Here is a 19,678-nt window from a genome sequence, read left to right on the forward strand (position 1 = left end):
TATGGCAAAAACTCTCAAATAACACAGGGAAAAATGGATACCCTAATAAGTGGCTCAAAGAAGCCTACTAGAGAGTGCTCTAAACGTAAAAAAGGACAAGCTTTTTAGCTCAGACTACGACTCTCAAGTATGACAATACCATACGAATTGTAGCCACATACCATAAAGCATGGCTTCTGGTAAGTTCCATCTTCAACAAACATTGAGAGATTCTAAGGTCTGATAACTCACTGCATAAAGTACTACCAAATAAACCAAAAAATGTTGGTGATATGCTAGTAAATCTATCCTTCATAGATAAAAACAACATGGTTATCTCAGCCAACAAAAGGCTGCTTTCAATGTTTCCACTGCACAGCCTGTAACTATGTACAACCACAAAAAATATTCAAAAACAATGTAACAAACAAAGAATATCTGAATATCCTATTCTGGCGTTTATTAACCCATAGAGTAGTTTATCTTATAATATGCCGTTGCAAGTGCTGTCCTGCCACAGATTGGCTGCTTCAAGCAGCCAATCAGCGCAGCGGAATGCTTTGACATGGAGGAGGTAGAACACTGCAGCTCTGCAGCTTTTCTCTAAGCTTTTCTTTTTTTGTTTTTCTTTGTATAGTGCATTTGAAAGTACTTTCATATTCATGGTTTGTTTAGGGGGCTCTTTGGGACACTGGCATATCCCTTTAAAGGTTACACTCGGCTATCATATGCATTAAAGGTGTATCGTGAAGTAGCATTTCAGTATTCTCTTACAATCTGCAAAGAAACATAATGTGTTTCTTGTTCTAATTACTTATAGATATGTTGCAGAGTCTCAGCATGAATCTTCTTGTAATGCAATGCAAGTCAGTGATTTCTGTTCCTATTACTCTTTTTCTGTGTTTGACTATTTCTAAATATTCCCACATTATTTTGTAAGTAACAGAATGATTTAAATTGAAATATCTTCCAGTGACAAAACACTAACATGTTGCTTTCCATCAAGGTTGCTCGTTCTGACTGCGTCTTTCATGTCTGACATTACCCTTGGACATATTTTATAGCAGCTAAAAATGCAGCCAAACAGATGTATTATTTAAGGTTAAACAATCCTACATTTGCCCTATTGATCTATAATGTATTATGAACAACAAACACACCTTTGATCGTGATTTTTACACTGTATGGCTGTGGCTTTGATGTTTACCTAAACCTTGCATTCTGTCTTTTTGTATTTCAGAAGGAGGATCTGGGTCTGGTGATGGAGGTAAAACCATTTTAGTTTGCTAACACAATTTTGTAAATTTGTTTTCAGCAGCTAAATATATATATTTCATATCTGTTTCACATTTCAATCCCAAGCTATGTATTTGTTCATGTGGGAAAGCATTTAGTTAAAAATACCAAACTTTTAAATGCCTTAATAGCTTAATAAGATGTTTTAAACTACATTTGGATCCTCAGTAAATGCTCTACTAGAGTGAGTGTGTGTTAAATATCCTACTCATCAAAGAGTAAGGAAAAATTGTAATAAATTGCAATTACTTTTCATGCTGCAAAATACTTCCTAAGTGTCTCTATTACTCTTATCAAGTGTATTGCTATTCTACTTGTCCTTCAGTGAAGTGTACTTGCCCACAAGAAGTGATTTCCTTGTAGCCGACTTTATCTCTGGAGATTTTAGTCTTTAGTCAAAGTTGAAATCCTTTATTTGGACCAACACAAAAAATATATATAGTTACATAAGCTTTCATTAGGAGTATTCTCTTTATTCAATCTACTGACGTCAGAGGTTCAGAAAGCCTGTGTAGCTTTACATGTTTTTCTATGTTTGACCAATAAAAGGTATCACCTTTGGCTGAAGGCTTTATTTTCCCTTGGGTTAACATACCATATGTCTATTTTTTCACACAAAAAATCGCCATTGTTATTTTGCTTCTGAGACGCTCAGTATTATTTTTAGTATTATGTGCGCATCAGGAAGAACAGATCCTTCTTAATTTGCAATGCCTTAAGATTTGTGTATATCAGCCCTTCTGGGATTTTAATTATGTATGCAATTGTTGTGATGGCTTACATAAACTCGTGAAGAAATCTTACCTAAAATGTAACCTAGACCTTTTAGTGCTGGTAGCTGTATTTCATACAGGCTACAAGGGAAGGGGAGAGGAGACATTAATTTCTAGAAACCATCCTGTACTGGGCTTATTTTATTCTACATTAATTTATCTGTGTGGCACAGGGTATTTCTATTAAACAAAGAATTCTAAATTGGACCCAGGTGTACTGAAGAAAGTAGATGTTTAAAACAAATGTTATAGGCAAAACAAATAATTTTAGCAAACACTAGTTAAAAAAGAAAACAAATGGTTTACACTCCTTCTGGAATGATGAAAGGTACACATTTGTTTAAATGCGCACCCTGTATGAAATTTATGTGTGTGTCATACACAACATAAACCAATAAACCATTGCATTTTATTTATGCCAGATTACTATTCAGGCTAGGGCACTCTATAATGCTGCCCTTAGCCCAGGCTTACCATAGCAGTCCGCTGCAGCTGTATTTTGGGCCCCAATCAACAGCCACCACAGTCCAGTGAACCTCTGCTCACCTACTGCCACAAACCTCTCTTTGCCCTTGCATCCTGTGAACCCCCTGTTGGCAGAAAGCACCTTGGTATGAAGATATATCCCAGTACCCAAAGGTAGGGGCAGGACTGCCATCAGGGGGTTACAACTATCACCCACTCATGAGAACTGTGAGTGACAGCTTGCCAGTACCCCAAACAGCCTGCCTGTTCCATATTGTCCCCCAAATAGCCTACTAGTGCCATTTTTGCTACTAAAAAATTCTGAGTAGAAGAGAAAATCCCTGTAGTGTGGAGAGGTATCACCTTGGGGCAAAGATAATTTGTTCTATAAAGGAACACTAACACACATACCCAGACACATACACCTACACACCCAGATATTCACACTGACACATGCACACACTAACAGACACACCCAGACACTCATGCTAACATACCCAGACACCCACACATGTACACATATACACAACCTAATATACCCACAGACACACACTCAAACATACCCAAGCACATATTAACATACCTAGGCATACAGACACACTTATAGACATAACTCACTTACCCTGGTGGAGCCCCTTCAATGTATCTGCCGAACTAGTACTGGGGATCATGCAACATGACGTTACATGACCCTGCATATTCCTGGAAATAGACACATAAAGATATAAGACTGGGTCTCTGGATATACCTCTTTATTCCAGTACTGTCACAATTCTCTGAGCGGGAATATTCACCCATGGCCCCAGGATCAAACCAGCGGCCAATGATTTTCTTTTTTTTTTTTAACCCCTTAAGGACAATGGGCAGTCCCTAAACCCATTGAAAACAATGCATTTTGAGCTCGTATATGTACGGGCTTTGTCATTAAGGGGTTAAAAGCCCTGCATTCAATTTTTTTAACATCAGAACCCCAAAACAGTAATCTATAATAATATTATATTCTAGATGCTTTACAGTCACCACATTAATGTTTAGCAGTTTGTGTTAAACTGTTAATTGCAGTAGTTAAAAAAATCTTAACACAGAAATTACTCACTAGGATTAAACAATATCACTGTATTTTCAAAATATATACATTTATCAGTGGAGGATTAAGGAAAATTGCATGAAAATGTGTTTTTCTGCTTCAAAATATATTTTCAATGTGCCAATGTTTTGCATATTTCATGTGTTTACTTCTTATATCCTGTCCCACTTAGTATTTATCTAGCCACAAGGATTATAGACTAATTTGTCTGCAGCCTATAAACTAATTGGATTATACTTTATATTCATATATAGGATATAGAAGGGTGATAAATCTTTGAAGTGAAATAAATCTCCCCGGTTCCTCAGTTATTAAGCAGTCATTACTTTTTGCATTAGGATTTTTAGATTCTTTGAAAAAGATGATCCAGTATTAAAATGTTCCTTAACCATTTCTTCTTATATTAAGTAAAATCAGTTTTTGGCTTGGGGCCCAGTGGCACGGGGGTATTTTGCAATATGTGGCAAACAGTCATATGCAGTAATGGTGGTAAAGGTAGATGAAGGGAAGTGGAATTAATAGATTTTTAGAATGATATAGTTATTATTGGTTTATCACAACTGATGGAGCATTTAAGAGTTTGAGAGAGTATTATGCATTTGAAATGCCCAAAGAGGGACACATTCGTTTTGGAGGAAGTCAATAGCGGTGTGGTTCAGAGGCAGGGCTATGACAAGACTTTTTATGAGAACTTGTGACCTACTGATAACTGTCATGCCAGGTATAGATGTCAGGATAAGGATCTGCAATGCAGAGTTGGCATAACCTGGTACACAGCACAGGAATAACAGGATCATAGTCAAAGCAGGCTGAGGACAAGTATAGCGGAGCAGTACTCAAGGCGTCGGGAAAGATAAGGCAAGAACAAAGGTCAATATCAAACAGAGGTGTGGTACACAGTTCAAGGTCCAAAGGCAGCAATACAATAAGATAAGGCAAACTTGTGGTCATGGCAAGACAAAAAATCCTGGAAACCGGTGTAGGATGTTTTTCTGTGATATTGCCTTGTCCTGAGTCTGTTGATAGCTCATGCATGGGCAAGGGCTACAAGGACAGTGAGATTTTTAAAGTTAAGGAAGTATACACCCATCAATTAGACTTGGATGTGTGTTCCAATTTGAAGTATGAAGCAGGTATTGCCTCTTTAAAAGCTAATGAGAAGCACACACATGAGTGCTACTTTGAACAACACGCTTTGTAGTTCCATTGGGAGCTTACCCCTGGGGTACCTGTCATTAGTTGAAAATAATATTAAAGATGGGACAGATTTACTATTTCTTCTAGATCAGGATCGCAAGGCACAGAGATGGCAGGTTATCAGCTCTACCCTGTCGGTGCTTTCTATTAAACTATCCTCAAAAGAGGAAATTATAGTATTTCATGCGTAAAATCAGATCATTACATGGTCCTATGCTGCTAACACATGCAATAAGAATAATACTCTATCAATCTCTCTATTTATCTAGGTGTCTCACCCACATATGAGTAAGTTTAGTGAAAGTGTAACACTGTATTAAAGGAGCTGAGAATAATCCTTATACTGACATAGTTTGTCTAGCATGGCCTTTTATCTGATAATCTATCATAAACATAGGATTTCCTGTCCCAAGTGTTAAATTATTAAAAATATTTGCTTTTCTGGGAGCTTGGGTAACTGGGTTGGGGGAAATGTAAAGATTACCTTTCAATAAGGGGCAGTTGTTACTCCGGGGGAATATAACCTTGAATGGGATAGGCGCGTGTTTATCCTGACATAGGTTAAGGTCAAAGACAAATTATGGTTTTACAGCAGGTGGAAAAGTGGACACAATATATTGACAAAAAATATATTTTGGGGTTATGTTCAACATGATTCTGGTACAACTTCTAGTATCATTGGACCATTCCATTGTTTACCATTGTGTAAGACCAGAATTATAAATGAGCATCGGAATACATTTTTATGCATAACACCCAACCTTTCCTAAGGGTCTATGGGGAATATTATATTTTATAGAAAAAAAACAACATTCAGGGACAGTTTTTTTCTGTAAAACATAATGCCTATAGACCATATTTTTCTAAGGGTCTATTGGCAATATTATGTTTTATAGAAAAAAAAAAAGATTGAGGTACAACAATCTAGTTGTGGGGCATTCACTGTTGAAAACCATTAGAATGTTTTTGCTGGTTGTTTTAAGATTAGAAAATGTTCTTTAAAAATATTACTATCTTTTTTCTGTCATTACTTGCATTCCATTAGTTTGTTAAAGAGAAAATAATTTGGTCTTGAGATCCGACAAGCTACTGGTAGCACGCGCAAATAAATCTACCCAGCAACAGAAAAACAAAAGTATGTTTATAACATTTCAAAACAATTTATGATTAATATAACATTCTTTTCTGGAGCATTTTTTTCTTAATTGTTCAATGTTTTATTTTCTGCTTTTCTTTCCTTTGTCTGTTTCGTTAGTTTGCCAGCGTTGTCGCTTATAAACAGACATGCCGTTGACCCTATATAATTCAGAAATGATAGCATGTGTCTTACTAAATAATTGTATGTTAATTAACTTAGTGTGCCATCCTTTTTCATTAGGAGTTGACCACTAACGTAATTAGATCTGTTTATTCGCCTGTGCATTTTTTGTTTAAATGTTATATGCAGACAACAGCTGTCACTTTCCAGTGCATTTCCATTCCACTTTATTACAAAATTGATTGATAGGCCAGCGTTCCGAGGCAAGTAGCAGATGCAGGGACAAAAGATACCTTCCTCAAAAAATTTCTAGTCATGTTCATGCAAAAAGGTAGCATAAAATGGATTATAAAATAATAGTTGTCTATTGTAATAATTAAAATTAAAGTAACTAAAAGCTGATAGGATTGGTGATTTCACTTGAATACTGAAAATCTCTATCGGTAATGGTACAGAGAGGATTACATGAGACCAAAATAGAATGCATTTCCCTCTGTACCATGACAGCAGCTAGCATTCCATCAATTCTTGTATTAAGCATTTCATTCTCCTTTATTCATCCTTAATAGCATAAAACCTATGACTCACTAGCTATATTTCTCTTGGTTCACAAAATATATGTTTAGAAAAAAAAATGAAAGGGAAATGTACCATGTGTTTCAAACTGGAGGTAGATTGTATTATGACATATTTGGGGGTCTGAAGGGTTGTAATAAACAGTTTGTTTTAAATATTTTTTAGCAATTTCAGTGCCTCTCTCACTGACCTTAGGAAAGTCATGGATGGGTTAATATGTGGTGGTTTGGGGGGTTTCTAGATAAAAAGTATAAAGACTATACTATTTAGGACAATAGTCTGAGCTAATTTTATTCCTAGTTCATCCTTACCATTTAAGATTTAGCAGTAAACCACATATTGCTTCAAGTGCCAACCACCTGCACAAACCCAGCAAACATTATTTAAAAGCACCCAAGCCAAAGCATAAATAATGAAGATTTCATCAAGCTGTATAGCCACGGGGCTGTTTCTCGGACTAGGCCTAGGGCAACACTAGGGCATAAAAAGTCACCCCTACCCAGAGCCGGCCCTTACATGGGTCCTGGTGGTTAATTACAGATAGGGAGGAAGGGGGAGGGAGGAATGGAGGGGAGAATTATTATTATTATTATTATTATCTTTTATTTATATAGCGCCAACAGTTTAAGCAGTGCTTAATACAATACATAAATTCGAGGGCTATGACAAATCGATACATTAGGTGGAGAGAGCCCTGCTCGCAAGCTTACAATCTTGAGGGAATGGGGTGAAAAACCTAAGGTGCAGAGAAAGAGTGAGAGGTAGTGTGGTGGTTGTATCAATGACAAGGAAGTTCTAGCAGCTAACATGGTATGCTTCTCTGCATGTATGACTGAATATAAGTTAGAGTACATATATGCATATATGTTTGTATGTGAGCATGTATGTATGTGTGTGTCAGCATGAATATGTTGTATAAGTGGGTGAACTTATATGGCAGAGACAAGGTGTCTGGGGAGAAAGATGGCACCAGGAAGCTGTTTGGGGACAACAATGACAGAGACAACCTTTGTGGGGACAAATATGTCATTGTTAAGCGGGTTGGGAAGAATGATAGCACTATTTAGCTGTCTGGGCACAAATCTGACACTCTGAAGCTGTTTGGGCACAAAGATGTCAAAGACAAGCTGTTTGTGGACAAAGGTGGCACTGTTAAGCTGTTTGGGGCAGAGACATTGTTAAGCATTGTACTACACTTAAACTCAATAGTTAAGTGGTATATATAGGGTGACTACATCTCGGGCATGTTTTCCAGGACACATATGCATTTTACATATTGCTGACCAGCCGAGATAGAGTGCTGCACTGCAATATGTGGGAAGTATAGACCTATGAAAGGGAATCAGTTAGTTATACATACCCCGTTTTTATCTTGGTTGGTCAGCAATATGTCAAAATAATATGTCTCTGGAAAATGTATTTTATTGATTAACACCTAATATTAATTATATGAGTATGACACTACTAGTGCTGTTTTGATTTTTTAAAAGGACATCAGTTGAAATACCTTTTGTAATTATGTCAAATGAGCTTAGTGAAGTAATTTAAGGACAAATTGTTCTCTTGCAAATTGTCCTATCTTACACTGAGCCTTAATTACAGTGCAGCTCAGACTGGCTATGGTTCTACTTTTGTGACCCAGATGAGCACCTTGTTTACCACGGGGTCTAAGCAAAGGATAACCCTCCTGAAAAATCAAGCTAGTTCTCCTTTCTAAAGGAGAAAAAAACTTTTCCTGCACTTTCTCTATTATTTGTTTCTCACTCATTGGTGTTTGGAGTCCTTGAGTACACTCCTTGAAGCATGCACTAATGACATCTGCAAAAAACAACATATGAATTGGCTTGGTTAATTAAATATTCTTACAAAGTAAGAACATTTAAACAAATCTACACTGTTCTTTTTCTATATTTGAAAATATATTTGTTAAGAAGTAATCACAAAAATCAATATCTTGGCAGAAACAAAATATATCTCAACAGTCAAAGAACCCTATAATTAACAACAGCGCACATTACTCAATGTTTTACAGTTTATTGTTTATTAGTACATTATTTTTTGTAGTGACTCAATGTTTAGTCTCTTCTGCGTCTTCTAAAAAATGAAAAGTACCCTTTCTTTCTTTTTTAGCCACCAGAGATGATAGTGAATGGCACATCATATCTTCAAAAAATATCTTTATCTTTTTTGTCTTAAGCTCTTAAAAAAACAAAAACATAAGGAAACTTATAGAGATAGATGACAAATGCGATTTCAAGTAAAAACCTTGATGTAAAATTATGTGAACTCCTTTAGTGGTACAAGAAAATTCTGTTTTATCAACTTACTGAAGCATTTGTGTTTTCGACTGTATTGTAACAGAGTATATTAAGATGTAATGTTATTCTCCACCCTAAGAGATAAGTCACCAAATCTCCTTTTCATGTGTGCATAGGTCTCACATTCAATAAATGAAGCTGTGAGCACAATTATAAGAAAGGACTGAGAATTCAAATATAGTTACTTATTTATTAAAAATCATAAAAATATACATAAATCCAAAATTAAGCAGAGTGTGATAAAGAACGCCTGTTAAAGCATATATGCATAGAATAAACATACCATTCAATCTCAATATGAAGTCTAGCTTTGGTCTCTCAGTCTGCCCCAACATTATAAACAAAAATCCCCATATATATAAAGTATTATAACTGGACCTTAACGGTAAAAAAAACTTCTTTTGCTATGGGTTTTGACTGTTCATCCTTAAAAGTAAAAATCTTTCATATACCATCATTGGAGCACAAAGTCAGACCTCAGAAATTATGAATAGTGAACATGGGAGGATAACCAGAAGCTCGGCCTTGGAGGTACTGAACTTCAGATGTAGTGGAATACTACATATCTATATATATTACTTGAGATGAGGATGAGAAGGACTCTCAGAGACTGTTTCGGTTTATGTAAAAAGGATTTATGATTCACTGAGGATAAAAATATGCAAAATTTGTAAAATGATCCTATCACCATGGCAATCAATAGAATGATGTAGTTGGCCACAACATGGCATTAGTTGCTGTGATGATAAATCAATTTTGCAAACCAGAATCACTTTCCACCCCAAATTTCATCTGTGCTGAGTTAGTCATAAACTGCTGCCAAAGTCTGTGTTAATGAGCTCCATTAAACATGTTTGGAAACTTTGATGAGTAAAAGTGGGCACTCCAAATGCGACCATTAAAGCCAATGCATAATTCATTTTTTTAATGATTCAGTGTTATGTGTTCCCCTGTATCTGACATTGTCTGCTCCTTAAGATTCCAGGACAAACTTGACCATCATCCTAGGTGTAAACATCCTATTCCAAGATACCCAACATAATATACCCTATAAATCTAACTAAAAAGTATAATTACCTAGAGCTGGTATTAGGCTTTCTAGCATTCTAGGCAAAGTATATTTCTCAGTGCCCCCTCCTGCATGGTTTTTGCTTTCTAACATGGGAGAGGACCTCGTGGCAGACACCCCTACCAGCTCAGAGCACTAAGTAGCATTATGGTTTGCTTATATTGGCTTTGATTGAACCTTTTTAATATCACAGGAGGCAGCAATGTGATGCTGTGACTGTTTTGTCATTTGTAAATTGTTGATGTTTTCATGGTGTATCTATACCTGATGAATTTTCTTAAGTAGGCTACAGGAGCTCCCCACCCTTTGGGAGAGTGATCACATGAAGGAGTGGGGCTAGATTAGCACAGAAGCAGGGCTAGTCACAATCAGCCTTAAGCAGGTAGGGAGTGGGGTGAGGACTAGAGGAGAAATAGCCAAGGCCAAACGCATCTCCTCTGCCCAGGGAAAGAAGAAAGTGACCAGGGAAGCAGGAGGCAGGACTCCAGGTTTAACACAGTGAGGTTCCCAGATTTGGTTGTGTCATCGTATTATGACAGGCTTATCCTGCACGAAGGGCTTAGTTGGCTCTGCTTAGTTAAACCGTAGGATTCATGTATCTGCCAGTTAACATGGTTTGATATCTCAGTTGTATGTAGTAGGTAGCATATGTTAGAACATAATTGCATTCATGTAATTGCATGCTACAGAACCATATGTATTTCAGTTGGATGTAGTCAGATTGTGGACCACATGTTTAAAAATAATTGTTAGACATTACTAGAGCTGAAACAACGAATCGATAAAATCGATAATAATCGATAACGGAAATCATCGATAACGATTTCCGTTATCGATTAATCGAGTGATCAATTCGTTGTTGGAGCACTCGGCTCCTTTTACTTACCTCCGCGAGCGTTCCCCGCTTCTGCTACACGCTCTGCAGTCTCCGCCTTCTTTTAGCTACGTGACGGATGTGACGCGTTCCGGAGGTAAGTATTCTTCATGTCTATGTGCACGGATCGCACAGAGCCACTCGCACAGAGCGAATCGCTCTGTGCGAATGGAGCCACTCGCACAGAGCGGTTCGCTCTGTGCGAGTGGCTCCACTCGCACAGAGCGGTTCGCTCTGTGCGAGTGGCTCCATTCGCACAGAGCGGTTCGCTCTGTGCGAGTGGCTCCATTCGCACAGAGCGGTTCGCTCTGTGCGAGTGGCTCCATTCGCACAGAGCGGTTCGCTCTGTGCGAGTGGCTCCATTCGCACAGAGCGGTTCGCTCTGTGCGAGTGGCTCCATTCGCACAGAGCGGTTCGTGAGTGTGGGTGCAGGGCAGAGTGGGGGTGGGGGTGCAGGGCAGAGTGGGGGTGGGGGTGCAGGGCAGAGTGGGGGTGGGGGGTGCAGGGCAGGAGACTGGGTGCAGGGCAGAGTGGGGGTGGGGATGCAGGGTGTGAGTGTGGGTGCAGAGCAGAGTGGGAGACTGGGTGCAGGGCAGAGTGGGGGTGGGGATGCAGGGCAGGGTGTGAGTGTGGGTGCAGGGCAGAGTGGGTGCAGGGCAGAGTGTGAGTGTGGGGGCAGGGCAGAATGTGGGGGCAGGGCTGGGTGCAGGGCAGAGTTAGAGACTGGGTGCAGGGGCACAGTGCAAAGTGCTGGGTGCAAAGTGCCAGTGCTGGGTGAAAAGTGCCAGGGCTGGGTGCAAAGTGCTGGGTGCAAAGTGCCAGGGCTGGGTGCAAAGTGCAAAGTGCTGGTGCAAAGTGCTGAATGCTGGGTGCAAAGTGCTGGATGCAAAGTGCCAGGGCTGGGGCAAAGTGCTGGGTGCAAAGTGCTGGGTGCAAAGTGCCAGGGCTGGGTGCAAAGTGCTGGGTGCAAAGTGCTGGGTGCAAAGTGCTGGGTGCAAAGTGCAAAGTGCTGGGGCAAAGTTTCTTGAACAGTAATAGTCCACCTCTTTTCAGAATGTTTGGGGTTATTTTGTTTCATAAATATTGTGTTTGGGTTCTTGTACTTTGAAAATATTGTTTTTTATTACATCATAACAAAATAAGAATGTTAATGTAAATTTTAAGTTGTTTTTTAACATCCAGTTCATTAAATTCTTTTAAATAAACGAAAAATTTGCATATTGTTTTTTTTATCCGATTAATCGATTAATCGAAAAAATAATCGGCCGATTAATCGATTATTAAAATAATCGTTAGTTGCAGCCCTAGACATTACAACTTTTAATTCAAACATGTTGCTATTTGTATGAGCTCACGGTATGGCAACATATGCTTTCCTTAGCTGTGGGTTTAGAATAGACATGACTTTTTGGCTTTTATTCAATCATAATTTTTCTAGCTGCAAAATCTGCTCATCAGATAAAAGCGTGTTTCACACATTTATTTATATGACTCAGCAAATGTAAAAGTAACTGTGAAATTGTGATCACAACATAATTAAAAGTGCAGATGACAGTGTGTTTCAATAAAATGAGAAGCCTGTTTACTGTAGATGGACTATTTGAAAGCTAGTTATTCATATTTGTCTGCCTATTTTTCTGGCACAGTATTATGAACCCACTGCAGCTGCAGAATAAAAAGGGGTGAGACTATCCAATATCTGTTCTCTCTAATTGGGGAACCATCAAATTAGTAATTGATTGTTACTATAGTAATATAAGACCTGGGATATGACATAATTCTCTGGCTCACTGTGTCTTAAAGGCGCAGCCAGCATAGATTCCATAACTTAAATATGCCGGTTGGGGAGATCAAGGGTCAACAACTGGTCCATTGTGCAGCGGGACACTGGAGGGCTTCAGCACCCGGAAAGGGCGATCTGCCCTCACGTTTTGTATCAGAGGGACTGACGCCTCCCCTGGACTTGCTGCCCTAGAACTATCCCAAGTTGGTCTAGGCCAGGATACATCACTGAGTACAGGACCTGAGATGTAAAATCGATCCTCAGCTCAGCAGCTGAAAACTCACAAGCATGTAGCTGCACACTGAATATAGGTGGGGAGCATTTGGCCCATGTGCAAGGTAGCTAGCACACGCCTGGTTGGAAGTGAAATCAGATGCAAACTATAGAGTTGTTTTGTCTATGTAAATGGTTATATAGTTGTTCATAGCTAGTAACATTTACCTTTATAAATGTCAATGTTATCACATTTTTCTATTGCTCTTTTTTCATTTGTTTAATGTTCTGTATCTTAAAGTTGGATAGAAATATATAAACATAGAATCTGATGACAGTTAAGAACCAGCCCATCTTTCCTGATTTAAAAACTGATAGCATAATCAGTCCATGGTCTTGTCCTAGATTTAGGATACTTTCCCATGCATGTTTTAATTCTCTCAATTTATTAGCGTCTTTCACTTCTGCTGGGAGGCTTTTCCATTCATCTCAGTAAAATAAAACTTACTTACATTATATCTAAGCCTCTTATCCTCTTGTTCTGACATTTCTCCTTCTTTGAAACAAATTTCCCTCCTGTACTTTGTTAAAACCCTTTAAGTATTTCAATGTCTCTTTGACAACTCCTTTCTTCTTTCCTCCAATCTTTACAAATTGAGATCCCATAGTTGTCTCCCTTTAACTTTTATCATGCAAACCACTTATCATCCTAATATCCCTCCTCTGAACTTTCTCCTAAATGTCAATGTCCTTTTGCAGATGGGGTCTCCAGAACTGCATACAATACTCTAGGTGAGGTCTGACCAGAGATTTGTAAAGGGTTTGATAACTAATAATGCTTTCTTAGTCTTAATGTCTTTGGCTGCCCTCATATCCATAATCAATTATTTGTTAAATATGCAACAAATCCAGCCAATGCATTTAATGTTCAGAAATGACGCTTCTGAAATCATAAATGGCTTATACAGTCAGTTTTATTTATACTGGTATCTGGTTTCTACTATTAGTATGCAATTAGATAATACATTTCTCTTTTTTTTATTAGTGATAGCTAATGTGCCAGAGACCATTCTGTTCACTTACATTCACATTTTTCATCTAGATTGTTAATATTGACATCTCTTTAACACTTGAAGGCAAAAGTGACTAAATGTCATTAAGTTATGTTTCCTCATCGCTTCTATAGTCAAATGCTGGCCTATATAATAATCAATAAGGCCGCAACAAATCCTCCAGCAATTACTTTGACCCACTGACTTTTTACTAACATAAACTGTACAAACTTGCAGATCAATACTTATTAAAACAGACTCACTCTAATTATCTAAAATCTTCCAGTTGTTCAGTGGAACTGGATAATAATGGTGATAAGCCACAACAAACATCAAATATACAATGTTTATTTAACATAAATTTAGATTCATTATGGGCTACAGAGCATTAGTTAACCTCAATGCTATAGAAGAAAAAGGAAAAAAACGAACGAACCAAACTGTTAAGGCTGAGTATTTGTATACGATACTACGCTACACAACTCCTCCCTTCGGACGTCTCACATCAGAACGCTCCCATACGCATAAATGACGGACAGGACACCATACAGAAACGTACAGATATTTCTATTTTATTTCTATTTGTGGGAAACAATTTTTTTCTATTTACACAGTTTTCACGTGAGATTTTGGGGTCCCTTTCGCTTCCTATTTGTATACTCAGCCTTAACAATGGCATTGTTTTGTTTTTGTATTTTTTATTGCAATTAGTCCTGACCAAACCCTGTAGCTGTGAATTTTTTTTTAAATATCCTACAATTACTTTTCTATTTGTCTAAATATCAAGTCGGTTATCCTGAAATCTTCCTGATGACTGGTCAATGGGTGCTGGGGGGCAATTGCCTCTTTTTAAAGTTTTTGTTGCACTACCTGTTTTTAACATGCAGTTCTGCATATAGCCACCAGGGTGTCTAGAGCAACAAAGATTTTGGTCAGCATTTAAATTATAGTTTTGTGCTCCATTTCTGCATTTGTTTAACCAGCTCCTTTCTGTAAATATATTTTTGACAAAACTGGAAAGAGTACACTAAAAGTGTTGCCTTCAAAATGTGTTTTTGTATCTTTATTGCTGTTGACTAGACTTACCCCTGAGCTTAATGGAGCCAGTCATACAATTATGGCAAACAATTTAAATCATACCCTTGTCACATTAACAGAGCGTTAATGTGACAAGGATATGATTAAAGTTGTTTGCCATAATTGTAATATATTGTAATGCATTGTTTATTTTAACCCATATAATGTAAATTGTTGGGATAAATAATTATATTTTACGTAAATAGAAAGTATTGTATATGCTAACATTTTCTTTAGAAACAGAAAGATACGCAATATTTTTTACAAAGATTAGTGGATAAGTCCACTTTTCAAACTTTTCCCCAGAATCACTTTTATCCAACCCATACTGTTTTCTCTGCTCACATGCATTTCTTTGTTAACAAAAGAAGGGACCTGGTAGTGGAGCCTACTACCAGCTTGGAACCCTAGGCAGCTGGCTAGGTCACATATATATTAGATATGACCCGCTCTGCCCACGCCATCACCTTTGCCCACATTTTTTACATGAATGAGTTCTTAAGTCCCTTTTTCCATAACAATTAATAAACAGACCACATAGCTTCTTACCATGAATAATGTTCATTTGAGTTTCTGCACATTAAACTATCCATACATTTTATGTTAGATTGGTGTGCTCGGAGATTATCCTTTTTTTTGCCATTTTCTAGGAACAAACATGTTTCCCAGCAGTTTCTTTATATCCTACATATTGAATTACAGAATATGTAATTCCCCTGGTATCTTAAAAAAAACAAATGTTGTTCTGCAAGCACTTTTTTAGCAATCCATGATTCATCAGAAAGGTTAAACACATACTAGAGGATTAGTTGTTGAAATAAGTACTGTAGACATGTTGTTCAATTATCACGGCAAAGATGACAACAGCTATATCAAGGATCTGAAATAGAAAATGTACATAATCTGTACTGACTTTCTGAGACCGCGAGACACACTGATGAATAAGTGGGGTGAGATAGGGTAAGGTTTTTAGACTTTAATTTGCAAGAAGTGTGTGTCTGAACATATATTTTTGTGATCAGATCCCGTAGATGTTAGCCACAACATTAAATACTATGTTGGAAAATTACAAATACACTTTTTTGCTAAATGTAACGTGTTTATAACTAAATCCACCTTTAGAAATAGCTGAGTGAAACATTTTTATAACTAAATTCACCTTTAGAAATGTAATTGTTTAGCACTGTTGAATGACTAAACCATTCCCTGGCATAATTGTATAATCATGTAAATGTTTGCCTCAGTTATCATTTTTGAACTTACTTTTCAAATAACACAAATGCAGGCACTGTTGCCATAGAAACTCAAAATGTTTCTTAAAGTTTTCATCCTGCTTTGTTTTAATTAAAAATAAAATGGCAGATATGCTAAGATTTACTTTGAAGCGTAACAGCACAGTCTCAATACTTTTGTCCATATAGTGTATATTGCATATTATTTACTTATAGTGAAAGGGTCAGAAATATTATTTTGTTTGAAGGGAGAAAAAAATCCAGGCTTGGACTTATGAAAACTACTGAAGACCTCAATTATTGGCTTAAAATAAGACTCTTTACTGTAAGGACTTACCTGCCTCTCCGGCCCCGCTCCATGGCTGCTCCCACGACGCTTCCTCAGGCGGCTTCCCGGGCAGCGAGTACCACCGCTACCCGGTCGGCGTCTTCACCGCATGGCCGACCACGCGGTAAACGGGCCACCGTGTGGTCAAAAGTTAATATTGCACGTTACATTTGTAACATGCTTTTATAACCTTGGCTGACCTCTTAATGCAGGACACGCCTCCTCCTCTCCCTATTTAAACCCGGAATTCCTCTTCTGGATCACCCTTGGTTGGTGTATTTTGCTATTTGCTTGTGCATTGCTTGTGACTACTGCTCCGGTTTGACTTGGCTTGTTGACCTCGTTCCTGTCTCCTGATTCGGCTCCTGATTCCTGCTCACCTGGTATTGATTCGGCTTGTTGACCTCGTCTCTGGATTCTGATTTGGCTTATCCTGATTACCTGTCTGACCCGGTTGGTTCTCTGACTTTCTGGTTCCTGTTTGGCCTGGCTACCTCCGCCATCTGGGGTCCTGCCTCATCATACCATTACAGTACCAAGGGTCACCATGGACCCCGCGGAGATTGGCCAGAAGATGTCTACCTGTGAAGCCCGTATTGAAAGTCTGGATCATCACATGGACCAGTTTGCTCAGGCTTTGCAAACCCTCCTGGCGAGGACTGATCCAGCACGTGGTCCTCCTCCTGTGCCCGCTGCTGCACCTGTTGCTGTTCCACCGCCTGCTGACCCAGGTCTTCATACCCTCCGTTTACCTCCTCCTCCCAGATATGGAGGAGATCCTGCTACCTGTCGTGGATTCCTCAATCAGTGCTCCATTCACTTCGAGATGTCTCCCTACTTGTTTCCTTCCGACAGAGCTCGTGTGGGGTATGTCATCTCTCTACTCACTGACAGGGCTCTGGCCTGGGCAACTCCTCTTTGGGAACGCAACTCTCCAGTGGTCAACAATTATAATGACTTTGTAACCACTTTCCGTCAAGTGTTTGACAGGCCAGGTCGCGGCCATATTGCCTCGTCAAGTCTCTTCTCATTGCGTCAGGGTACACGCAGTTTATCGGACTATGCCATTGAATTCCGTACCCTGGCTGCAGAAGTGGCATGGAACAACGACGCCTTGGTTGCTGCCTTCACTAATGGCCTGTCTGACCGCCTGAAAGATGAAGTAGCAGCCCGAGACCTGCCCACGGACTTGGAAGAACTCATCGCCTACATTGGCCACATTGATCTACGCCTCCGGGAACGCCAGGTACAGCGAGATCGCCAAAGAAGGGGTCCAGTGCGTTTTGCGCCACGTCTCGCTGCTTCTGACTCTGCTTCTCTTCCGCCTGAAGAGCCCATGCAGATCGGCTCCACACATCTCTCCGAGGAGGAGAGAACCCTCCGGCGCCAACAGGACCTCTGTATGTACTGTGGCAAACAAGGTCATTACGTGCGCTCCTGCCCCGTGAAGCCGAGAAATCTACAGGGCCTAAGGAGGATTGGGGAGTCTCCTCTAGGCCTTCCTGCTGTTTTTCCCCACGACCGGACATCGCGTATGTTTGTGCCTGCTGCTCTCACTGTCCAGGAGAGAACCATTCTAGCCCCAGCCCTTATTGACTCTGGGGCCGCCGGAAACTTTATCGACCGCGACTTCTGCAGGCTCCACAACATTCCCTTGCAGGAGAAAGCCTCTCCAGTTTTTGTGGAGGCAATCGACGGGCGGCCTCTCCTACCTGCAGCGGTGACCCATGACACTACACCGCTTCGTCTCCAAATAGGGGTTCTCCATAAAGAGACTGTGGTTCTACACGTAATATCTTCTCCGGCTGCTCCCATAGTGTTGGGCTACCCTTGGCTACAGCTACACAACCCAGACATCAATTGGTCCACCCGTGAGATCACCTCCTGGCGGTGTACCACTTGCGTTTCACCTCAACCCTGTGTATTGAAGGTTGCCTCCTTAGGTACCACCATCTTACCTCCACAATATCAGACCTTTGCTGATGTATTCGACAAAAAGGAAGCTGACTCCTTGCCCCCGCACCGTCCTTACGATTGTCCCATCGACCTGCTTCCTGGCACCGTACCCCCACGGGGTAGGGTGTATCCGTTATCCCCGGCTGAAACCGAAGCTATGGAGACCTATATCCGTGAAAATCTCCTAAAAGGCTTTATCCGCCGCTCCACGTCTCCCGCCGGCGCGGGATTTTTCTTTGTTTCCAAGAAGGATGGAGGTCTACGTCCGTGCATCGACTATCGAGGTCTTAATCGAATCACCATAAAAAACACTTACCCTTTGCCACTCATCTCTGAGTTGTTTGACCGTCTAAAAGGCTCAAAAGTTTTCACGAAATTAGATCTACGGGGTGCGTACAACCTCATTCGTATCCGTCAGAACGACGAGTGGAAGACAGCTTTTAACACCCGCTCTGGTCACTACGAATATACAGTGATGCCATTCGGGCTCTGTAACGCCCCGGCTGTTTTTCAGGACTTTGTAAATGACTGTTTTCGGGATTATCTGCACCAATTCGTTGTCATCTACCTTGATGACATTCTAATCCATTCACCTGACCTGCTTTCACATCGAACTCACGTAAAGAAGGTCCTGACACGTCTTCGTGAAAACCGGTTGTACGCAAAACTAGAAAAATGTGAATTTGAAGTCAACCGTGTATCCTTCTTAGGTTACGTCATTAGCGGTACAGGGTTCGAGATGGATCCTGACAAGCTCCAGTCCATTCTGCAATGGCCTCAACCACAGGGACTTAAAGCCCTACAGAGATTTCTCGGCTTTGCCAATTATTATCGCCGATTCATCCGGGACTTTTCCAAAGTGGTAGCTCCTTTGACCGATCTCACCAAGAAGGGAGCTGACTGCCATAACTGGCCTACCGCTGCAGTCCAAGCGTTCCATACACTAAAGACCCTGTTTGTGTCCGCTCCGATCCTCATACATCCTGATGTATCTCAACCCTTCGTAATCGAAGTAGATGCTTCGGAAATCGGGGCCGGAGCAGTATTGTCCCAACGCAAAACGTACGAAGGGCCTCTACACCCCTGTGGCTTCTTCTCTAAACGATTCTCTCCTGCAGAGAGGAACTATGACATAGGCAATCGTG

At 39.8% G+C, this 19,678-nt stretch overlaps 1 protein-coding gene across 3 annotated transcripts in view; it reads left to right on the forward strand.

The window, feature by feature from the left end:
* TMEFF2 (transmembrane protein with EGF like and two follistatin like domains 2) overlaps positions 1-19,678 on the forward strand; it is a 235,332-nt gene that overhangs the window by 34,181 nt on the left and 181,473 nt on the right. For all 3 annotated transcript variants that reach the window (XM_053472187.1, XM_053472185.1, XM_053472188.1), the window contains exon 4: positions 1,220-1,246. In XM_053472187.1, coding sequence (XP_053328162.1) covers positions 1,220-1,246 — 27 coding nt within the window. The remainder of the gene's footprint in view (positions 1-1,219; positions 1,247-19,678) is intronic.

The sequence above is a fragment of the Spea bombifrons genome, chromosome 7, assembly GCF_027358695.1.
Source record: "Spea bombifrons isolate aSpeBom1 chromosome 7, aSpeBom1.2.pri, whole genome shotgun sequence".
NCBI lineage: Eukaryota > Metazoa > Chordata > Amphibia > Anura > Pelobatidae > Spea > Spea bombifrons.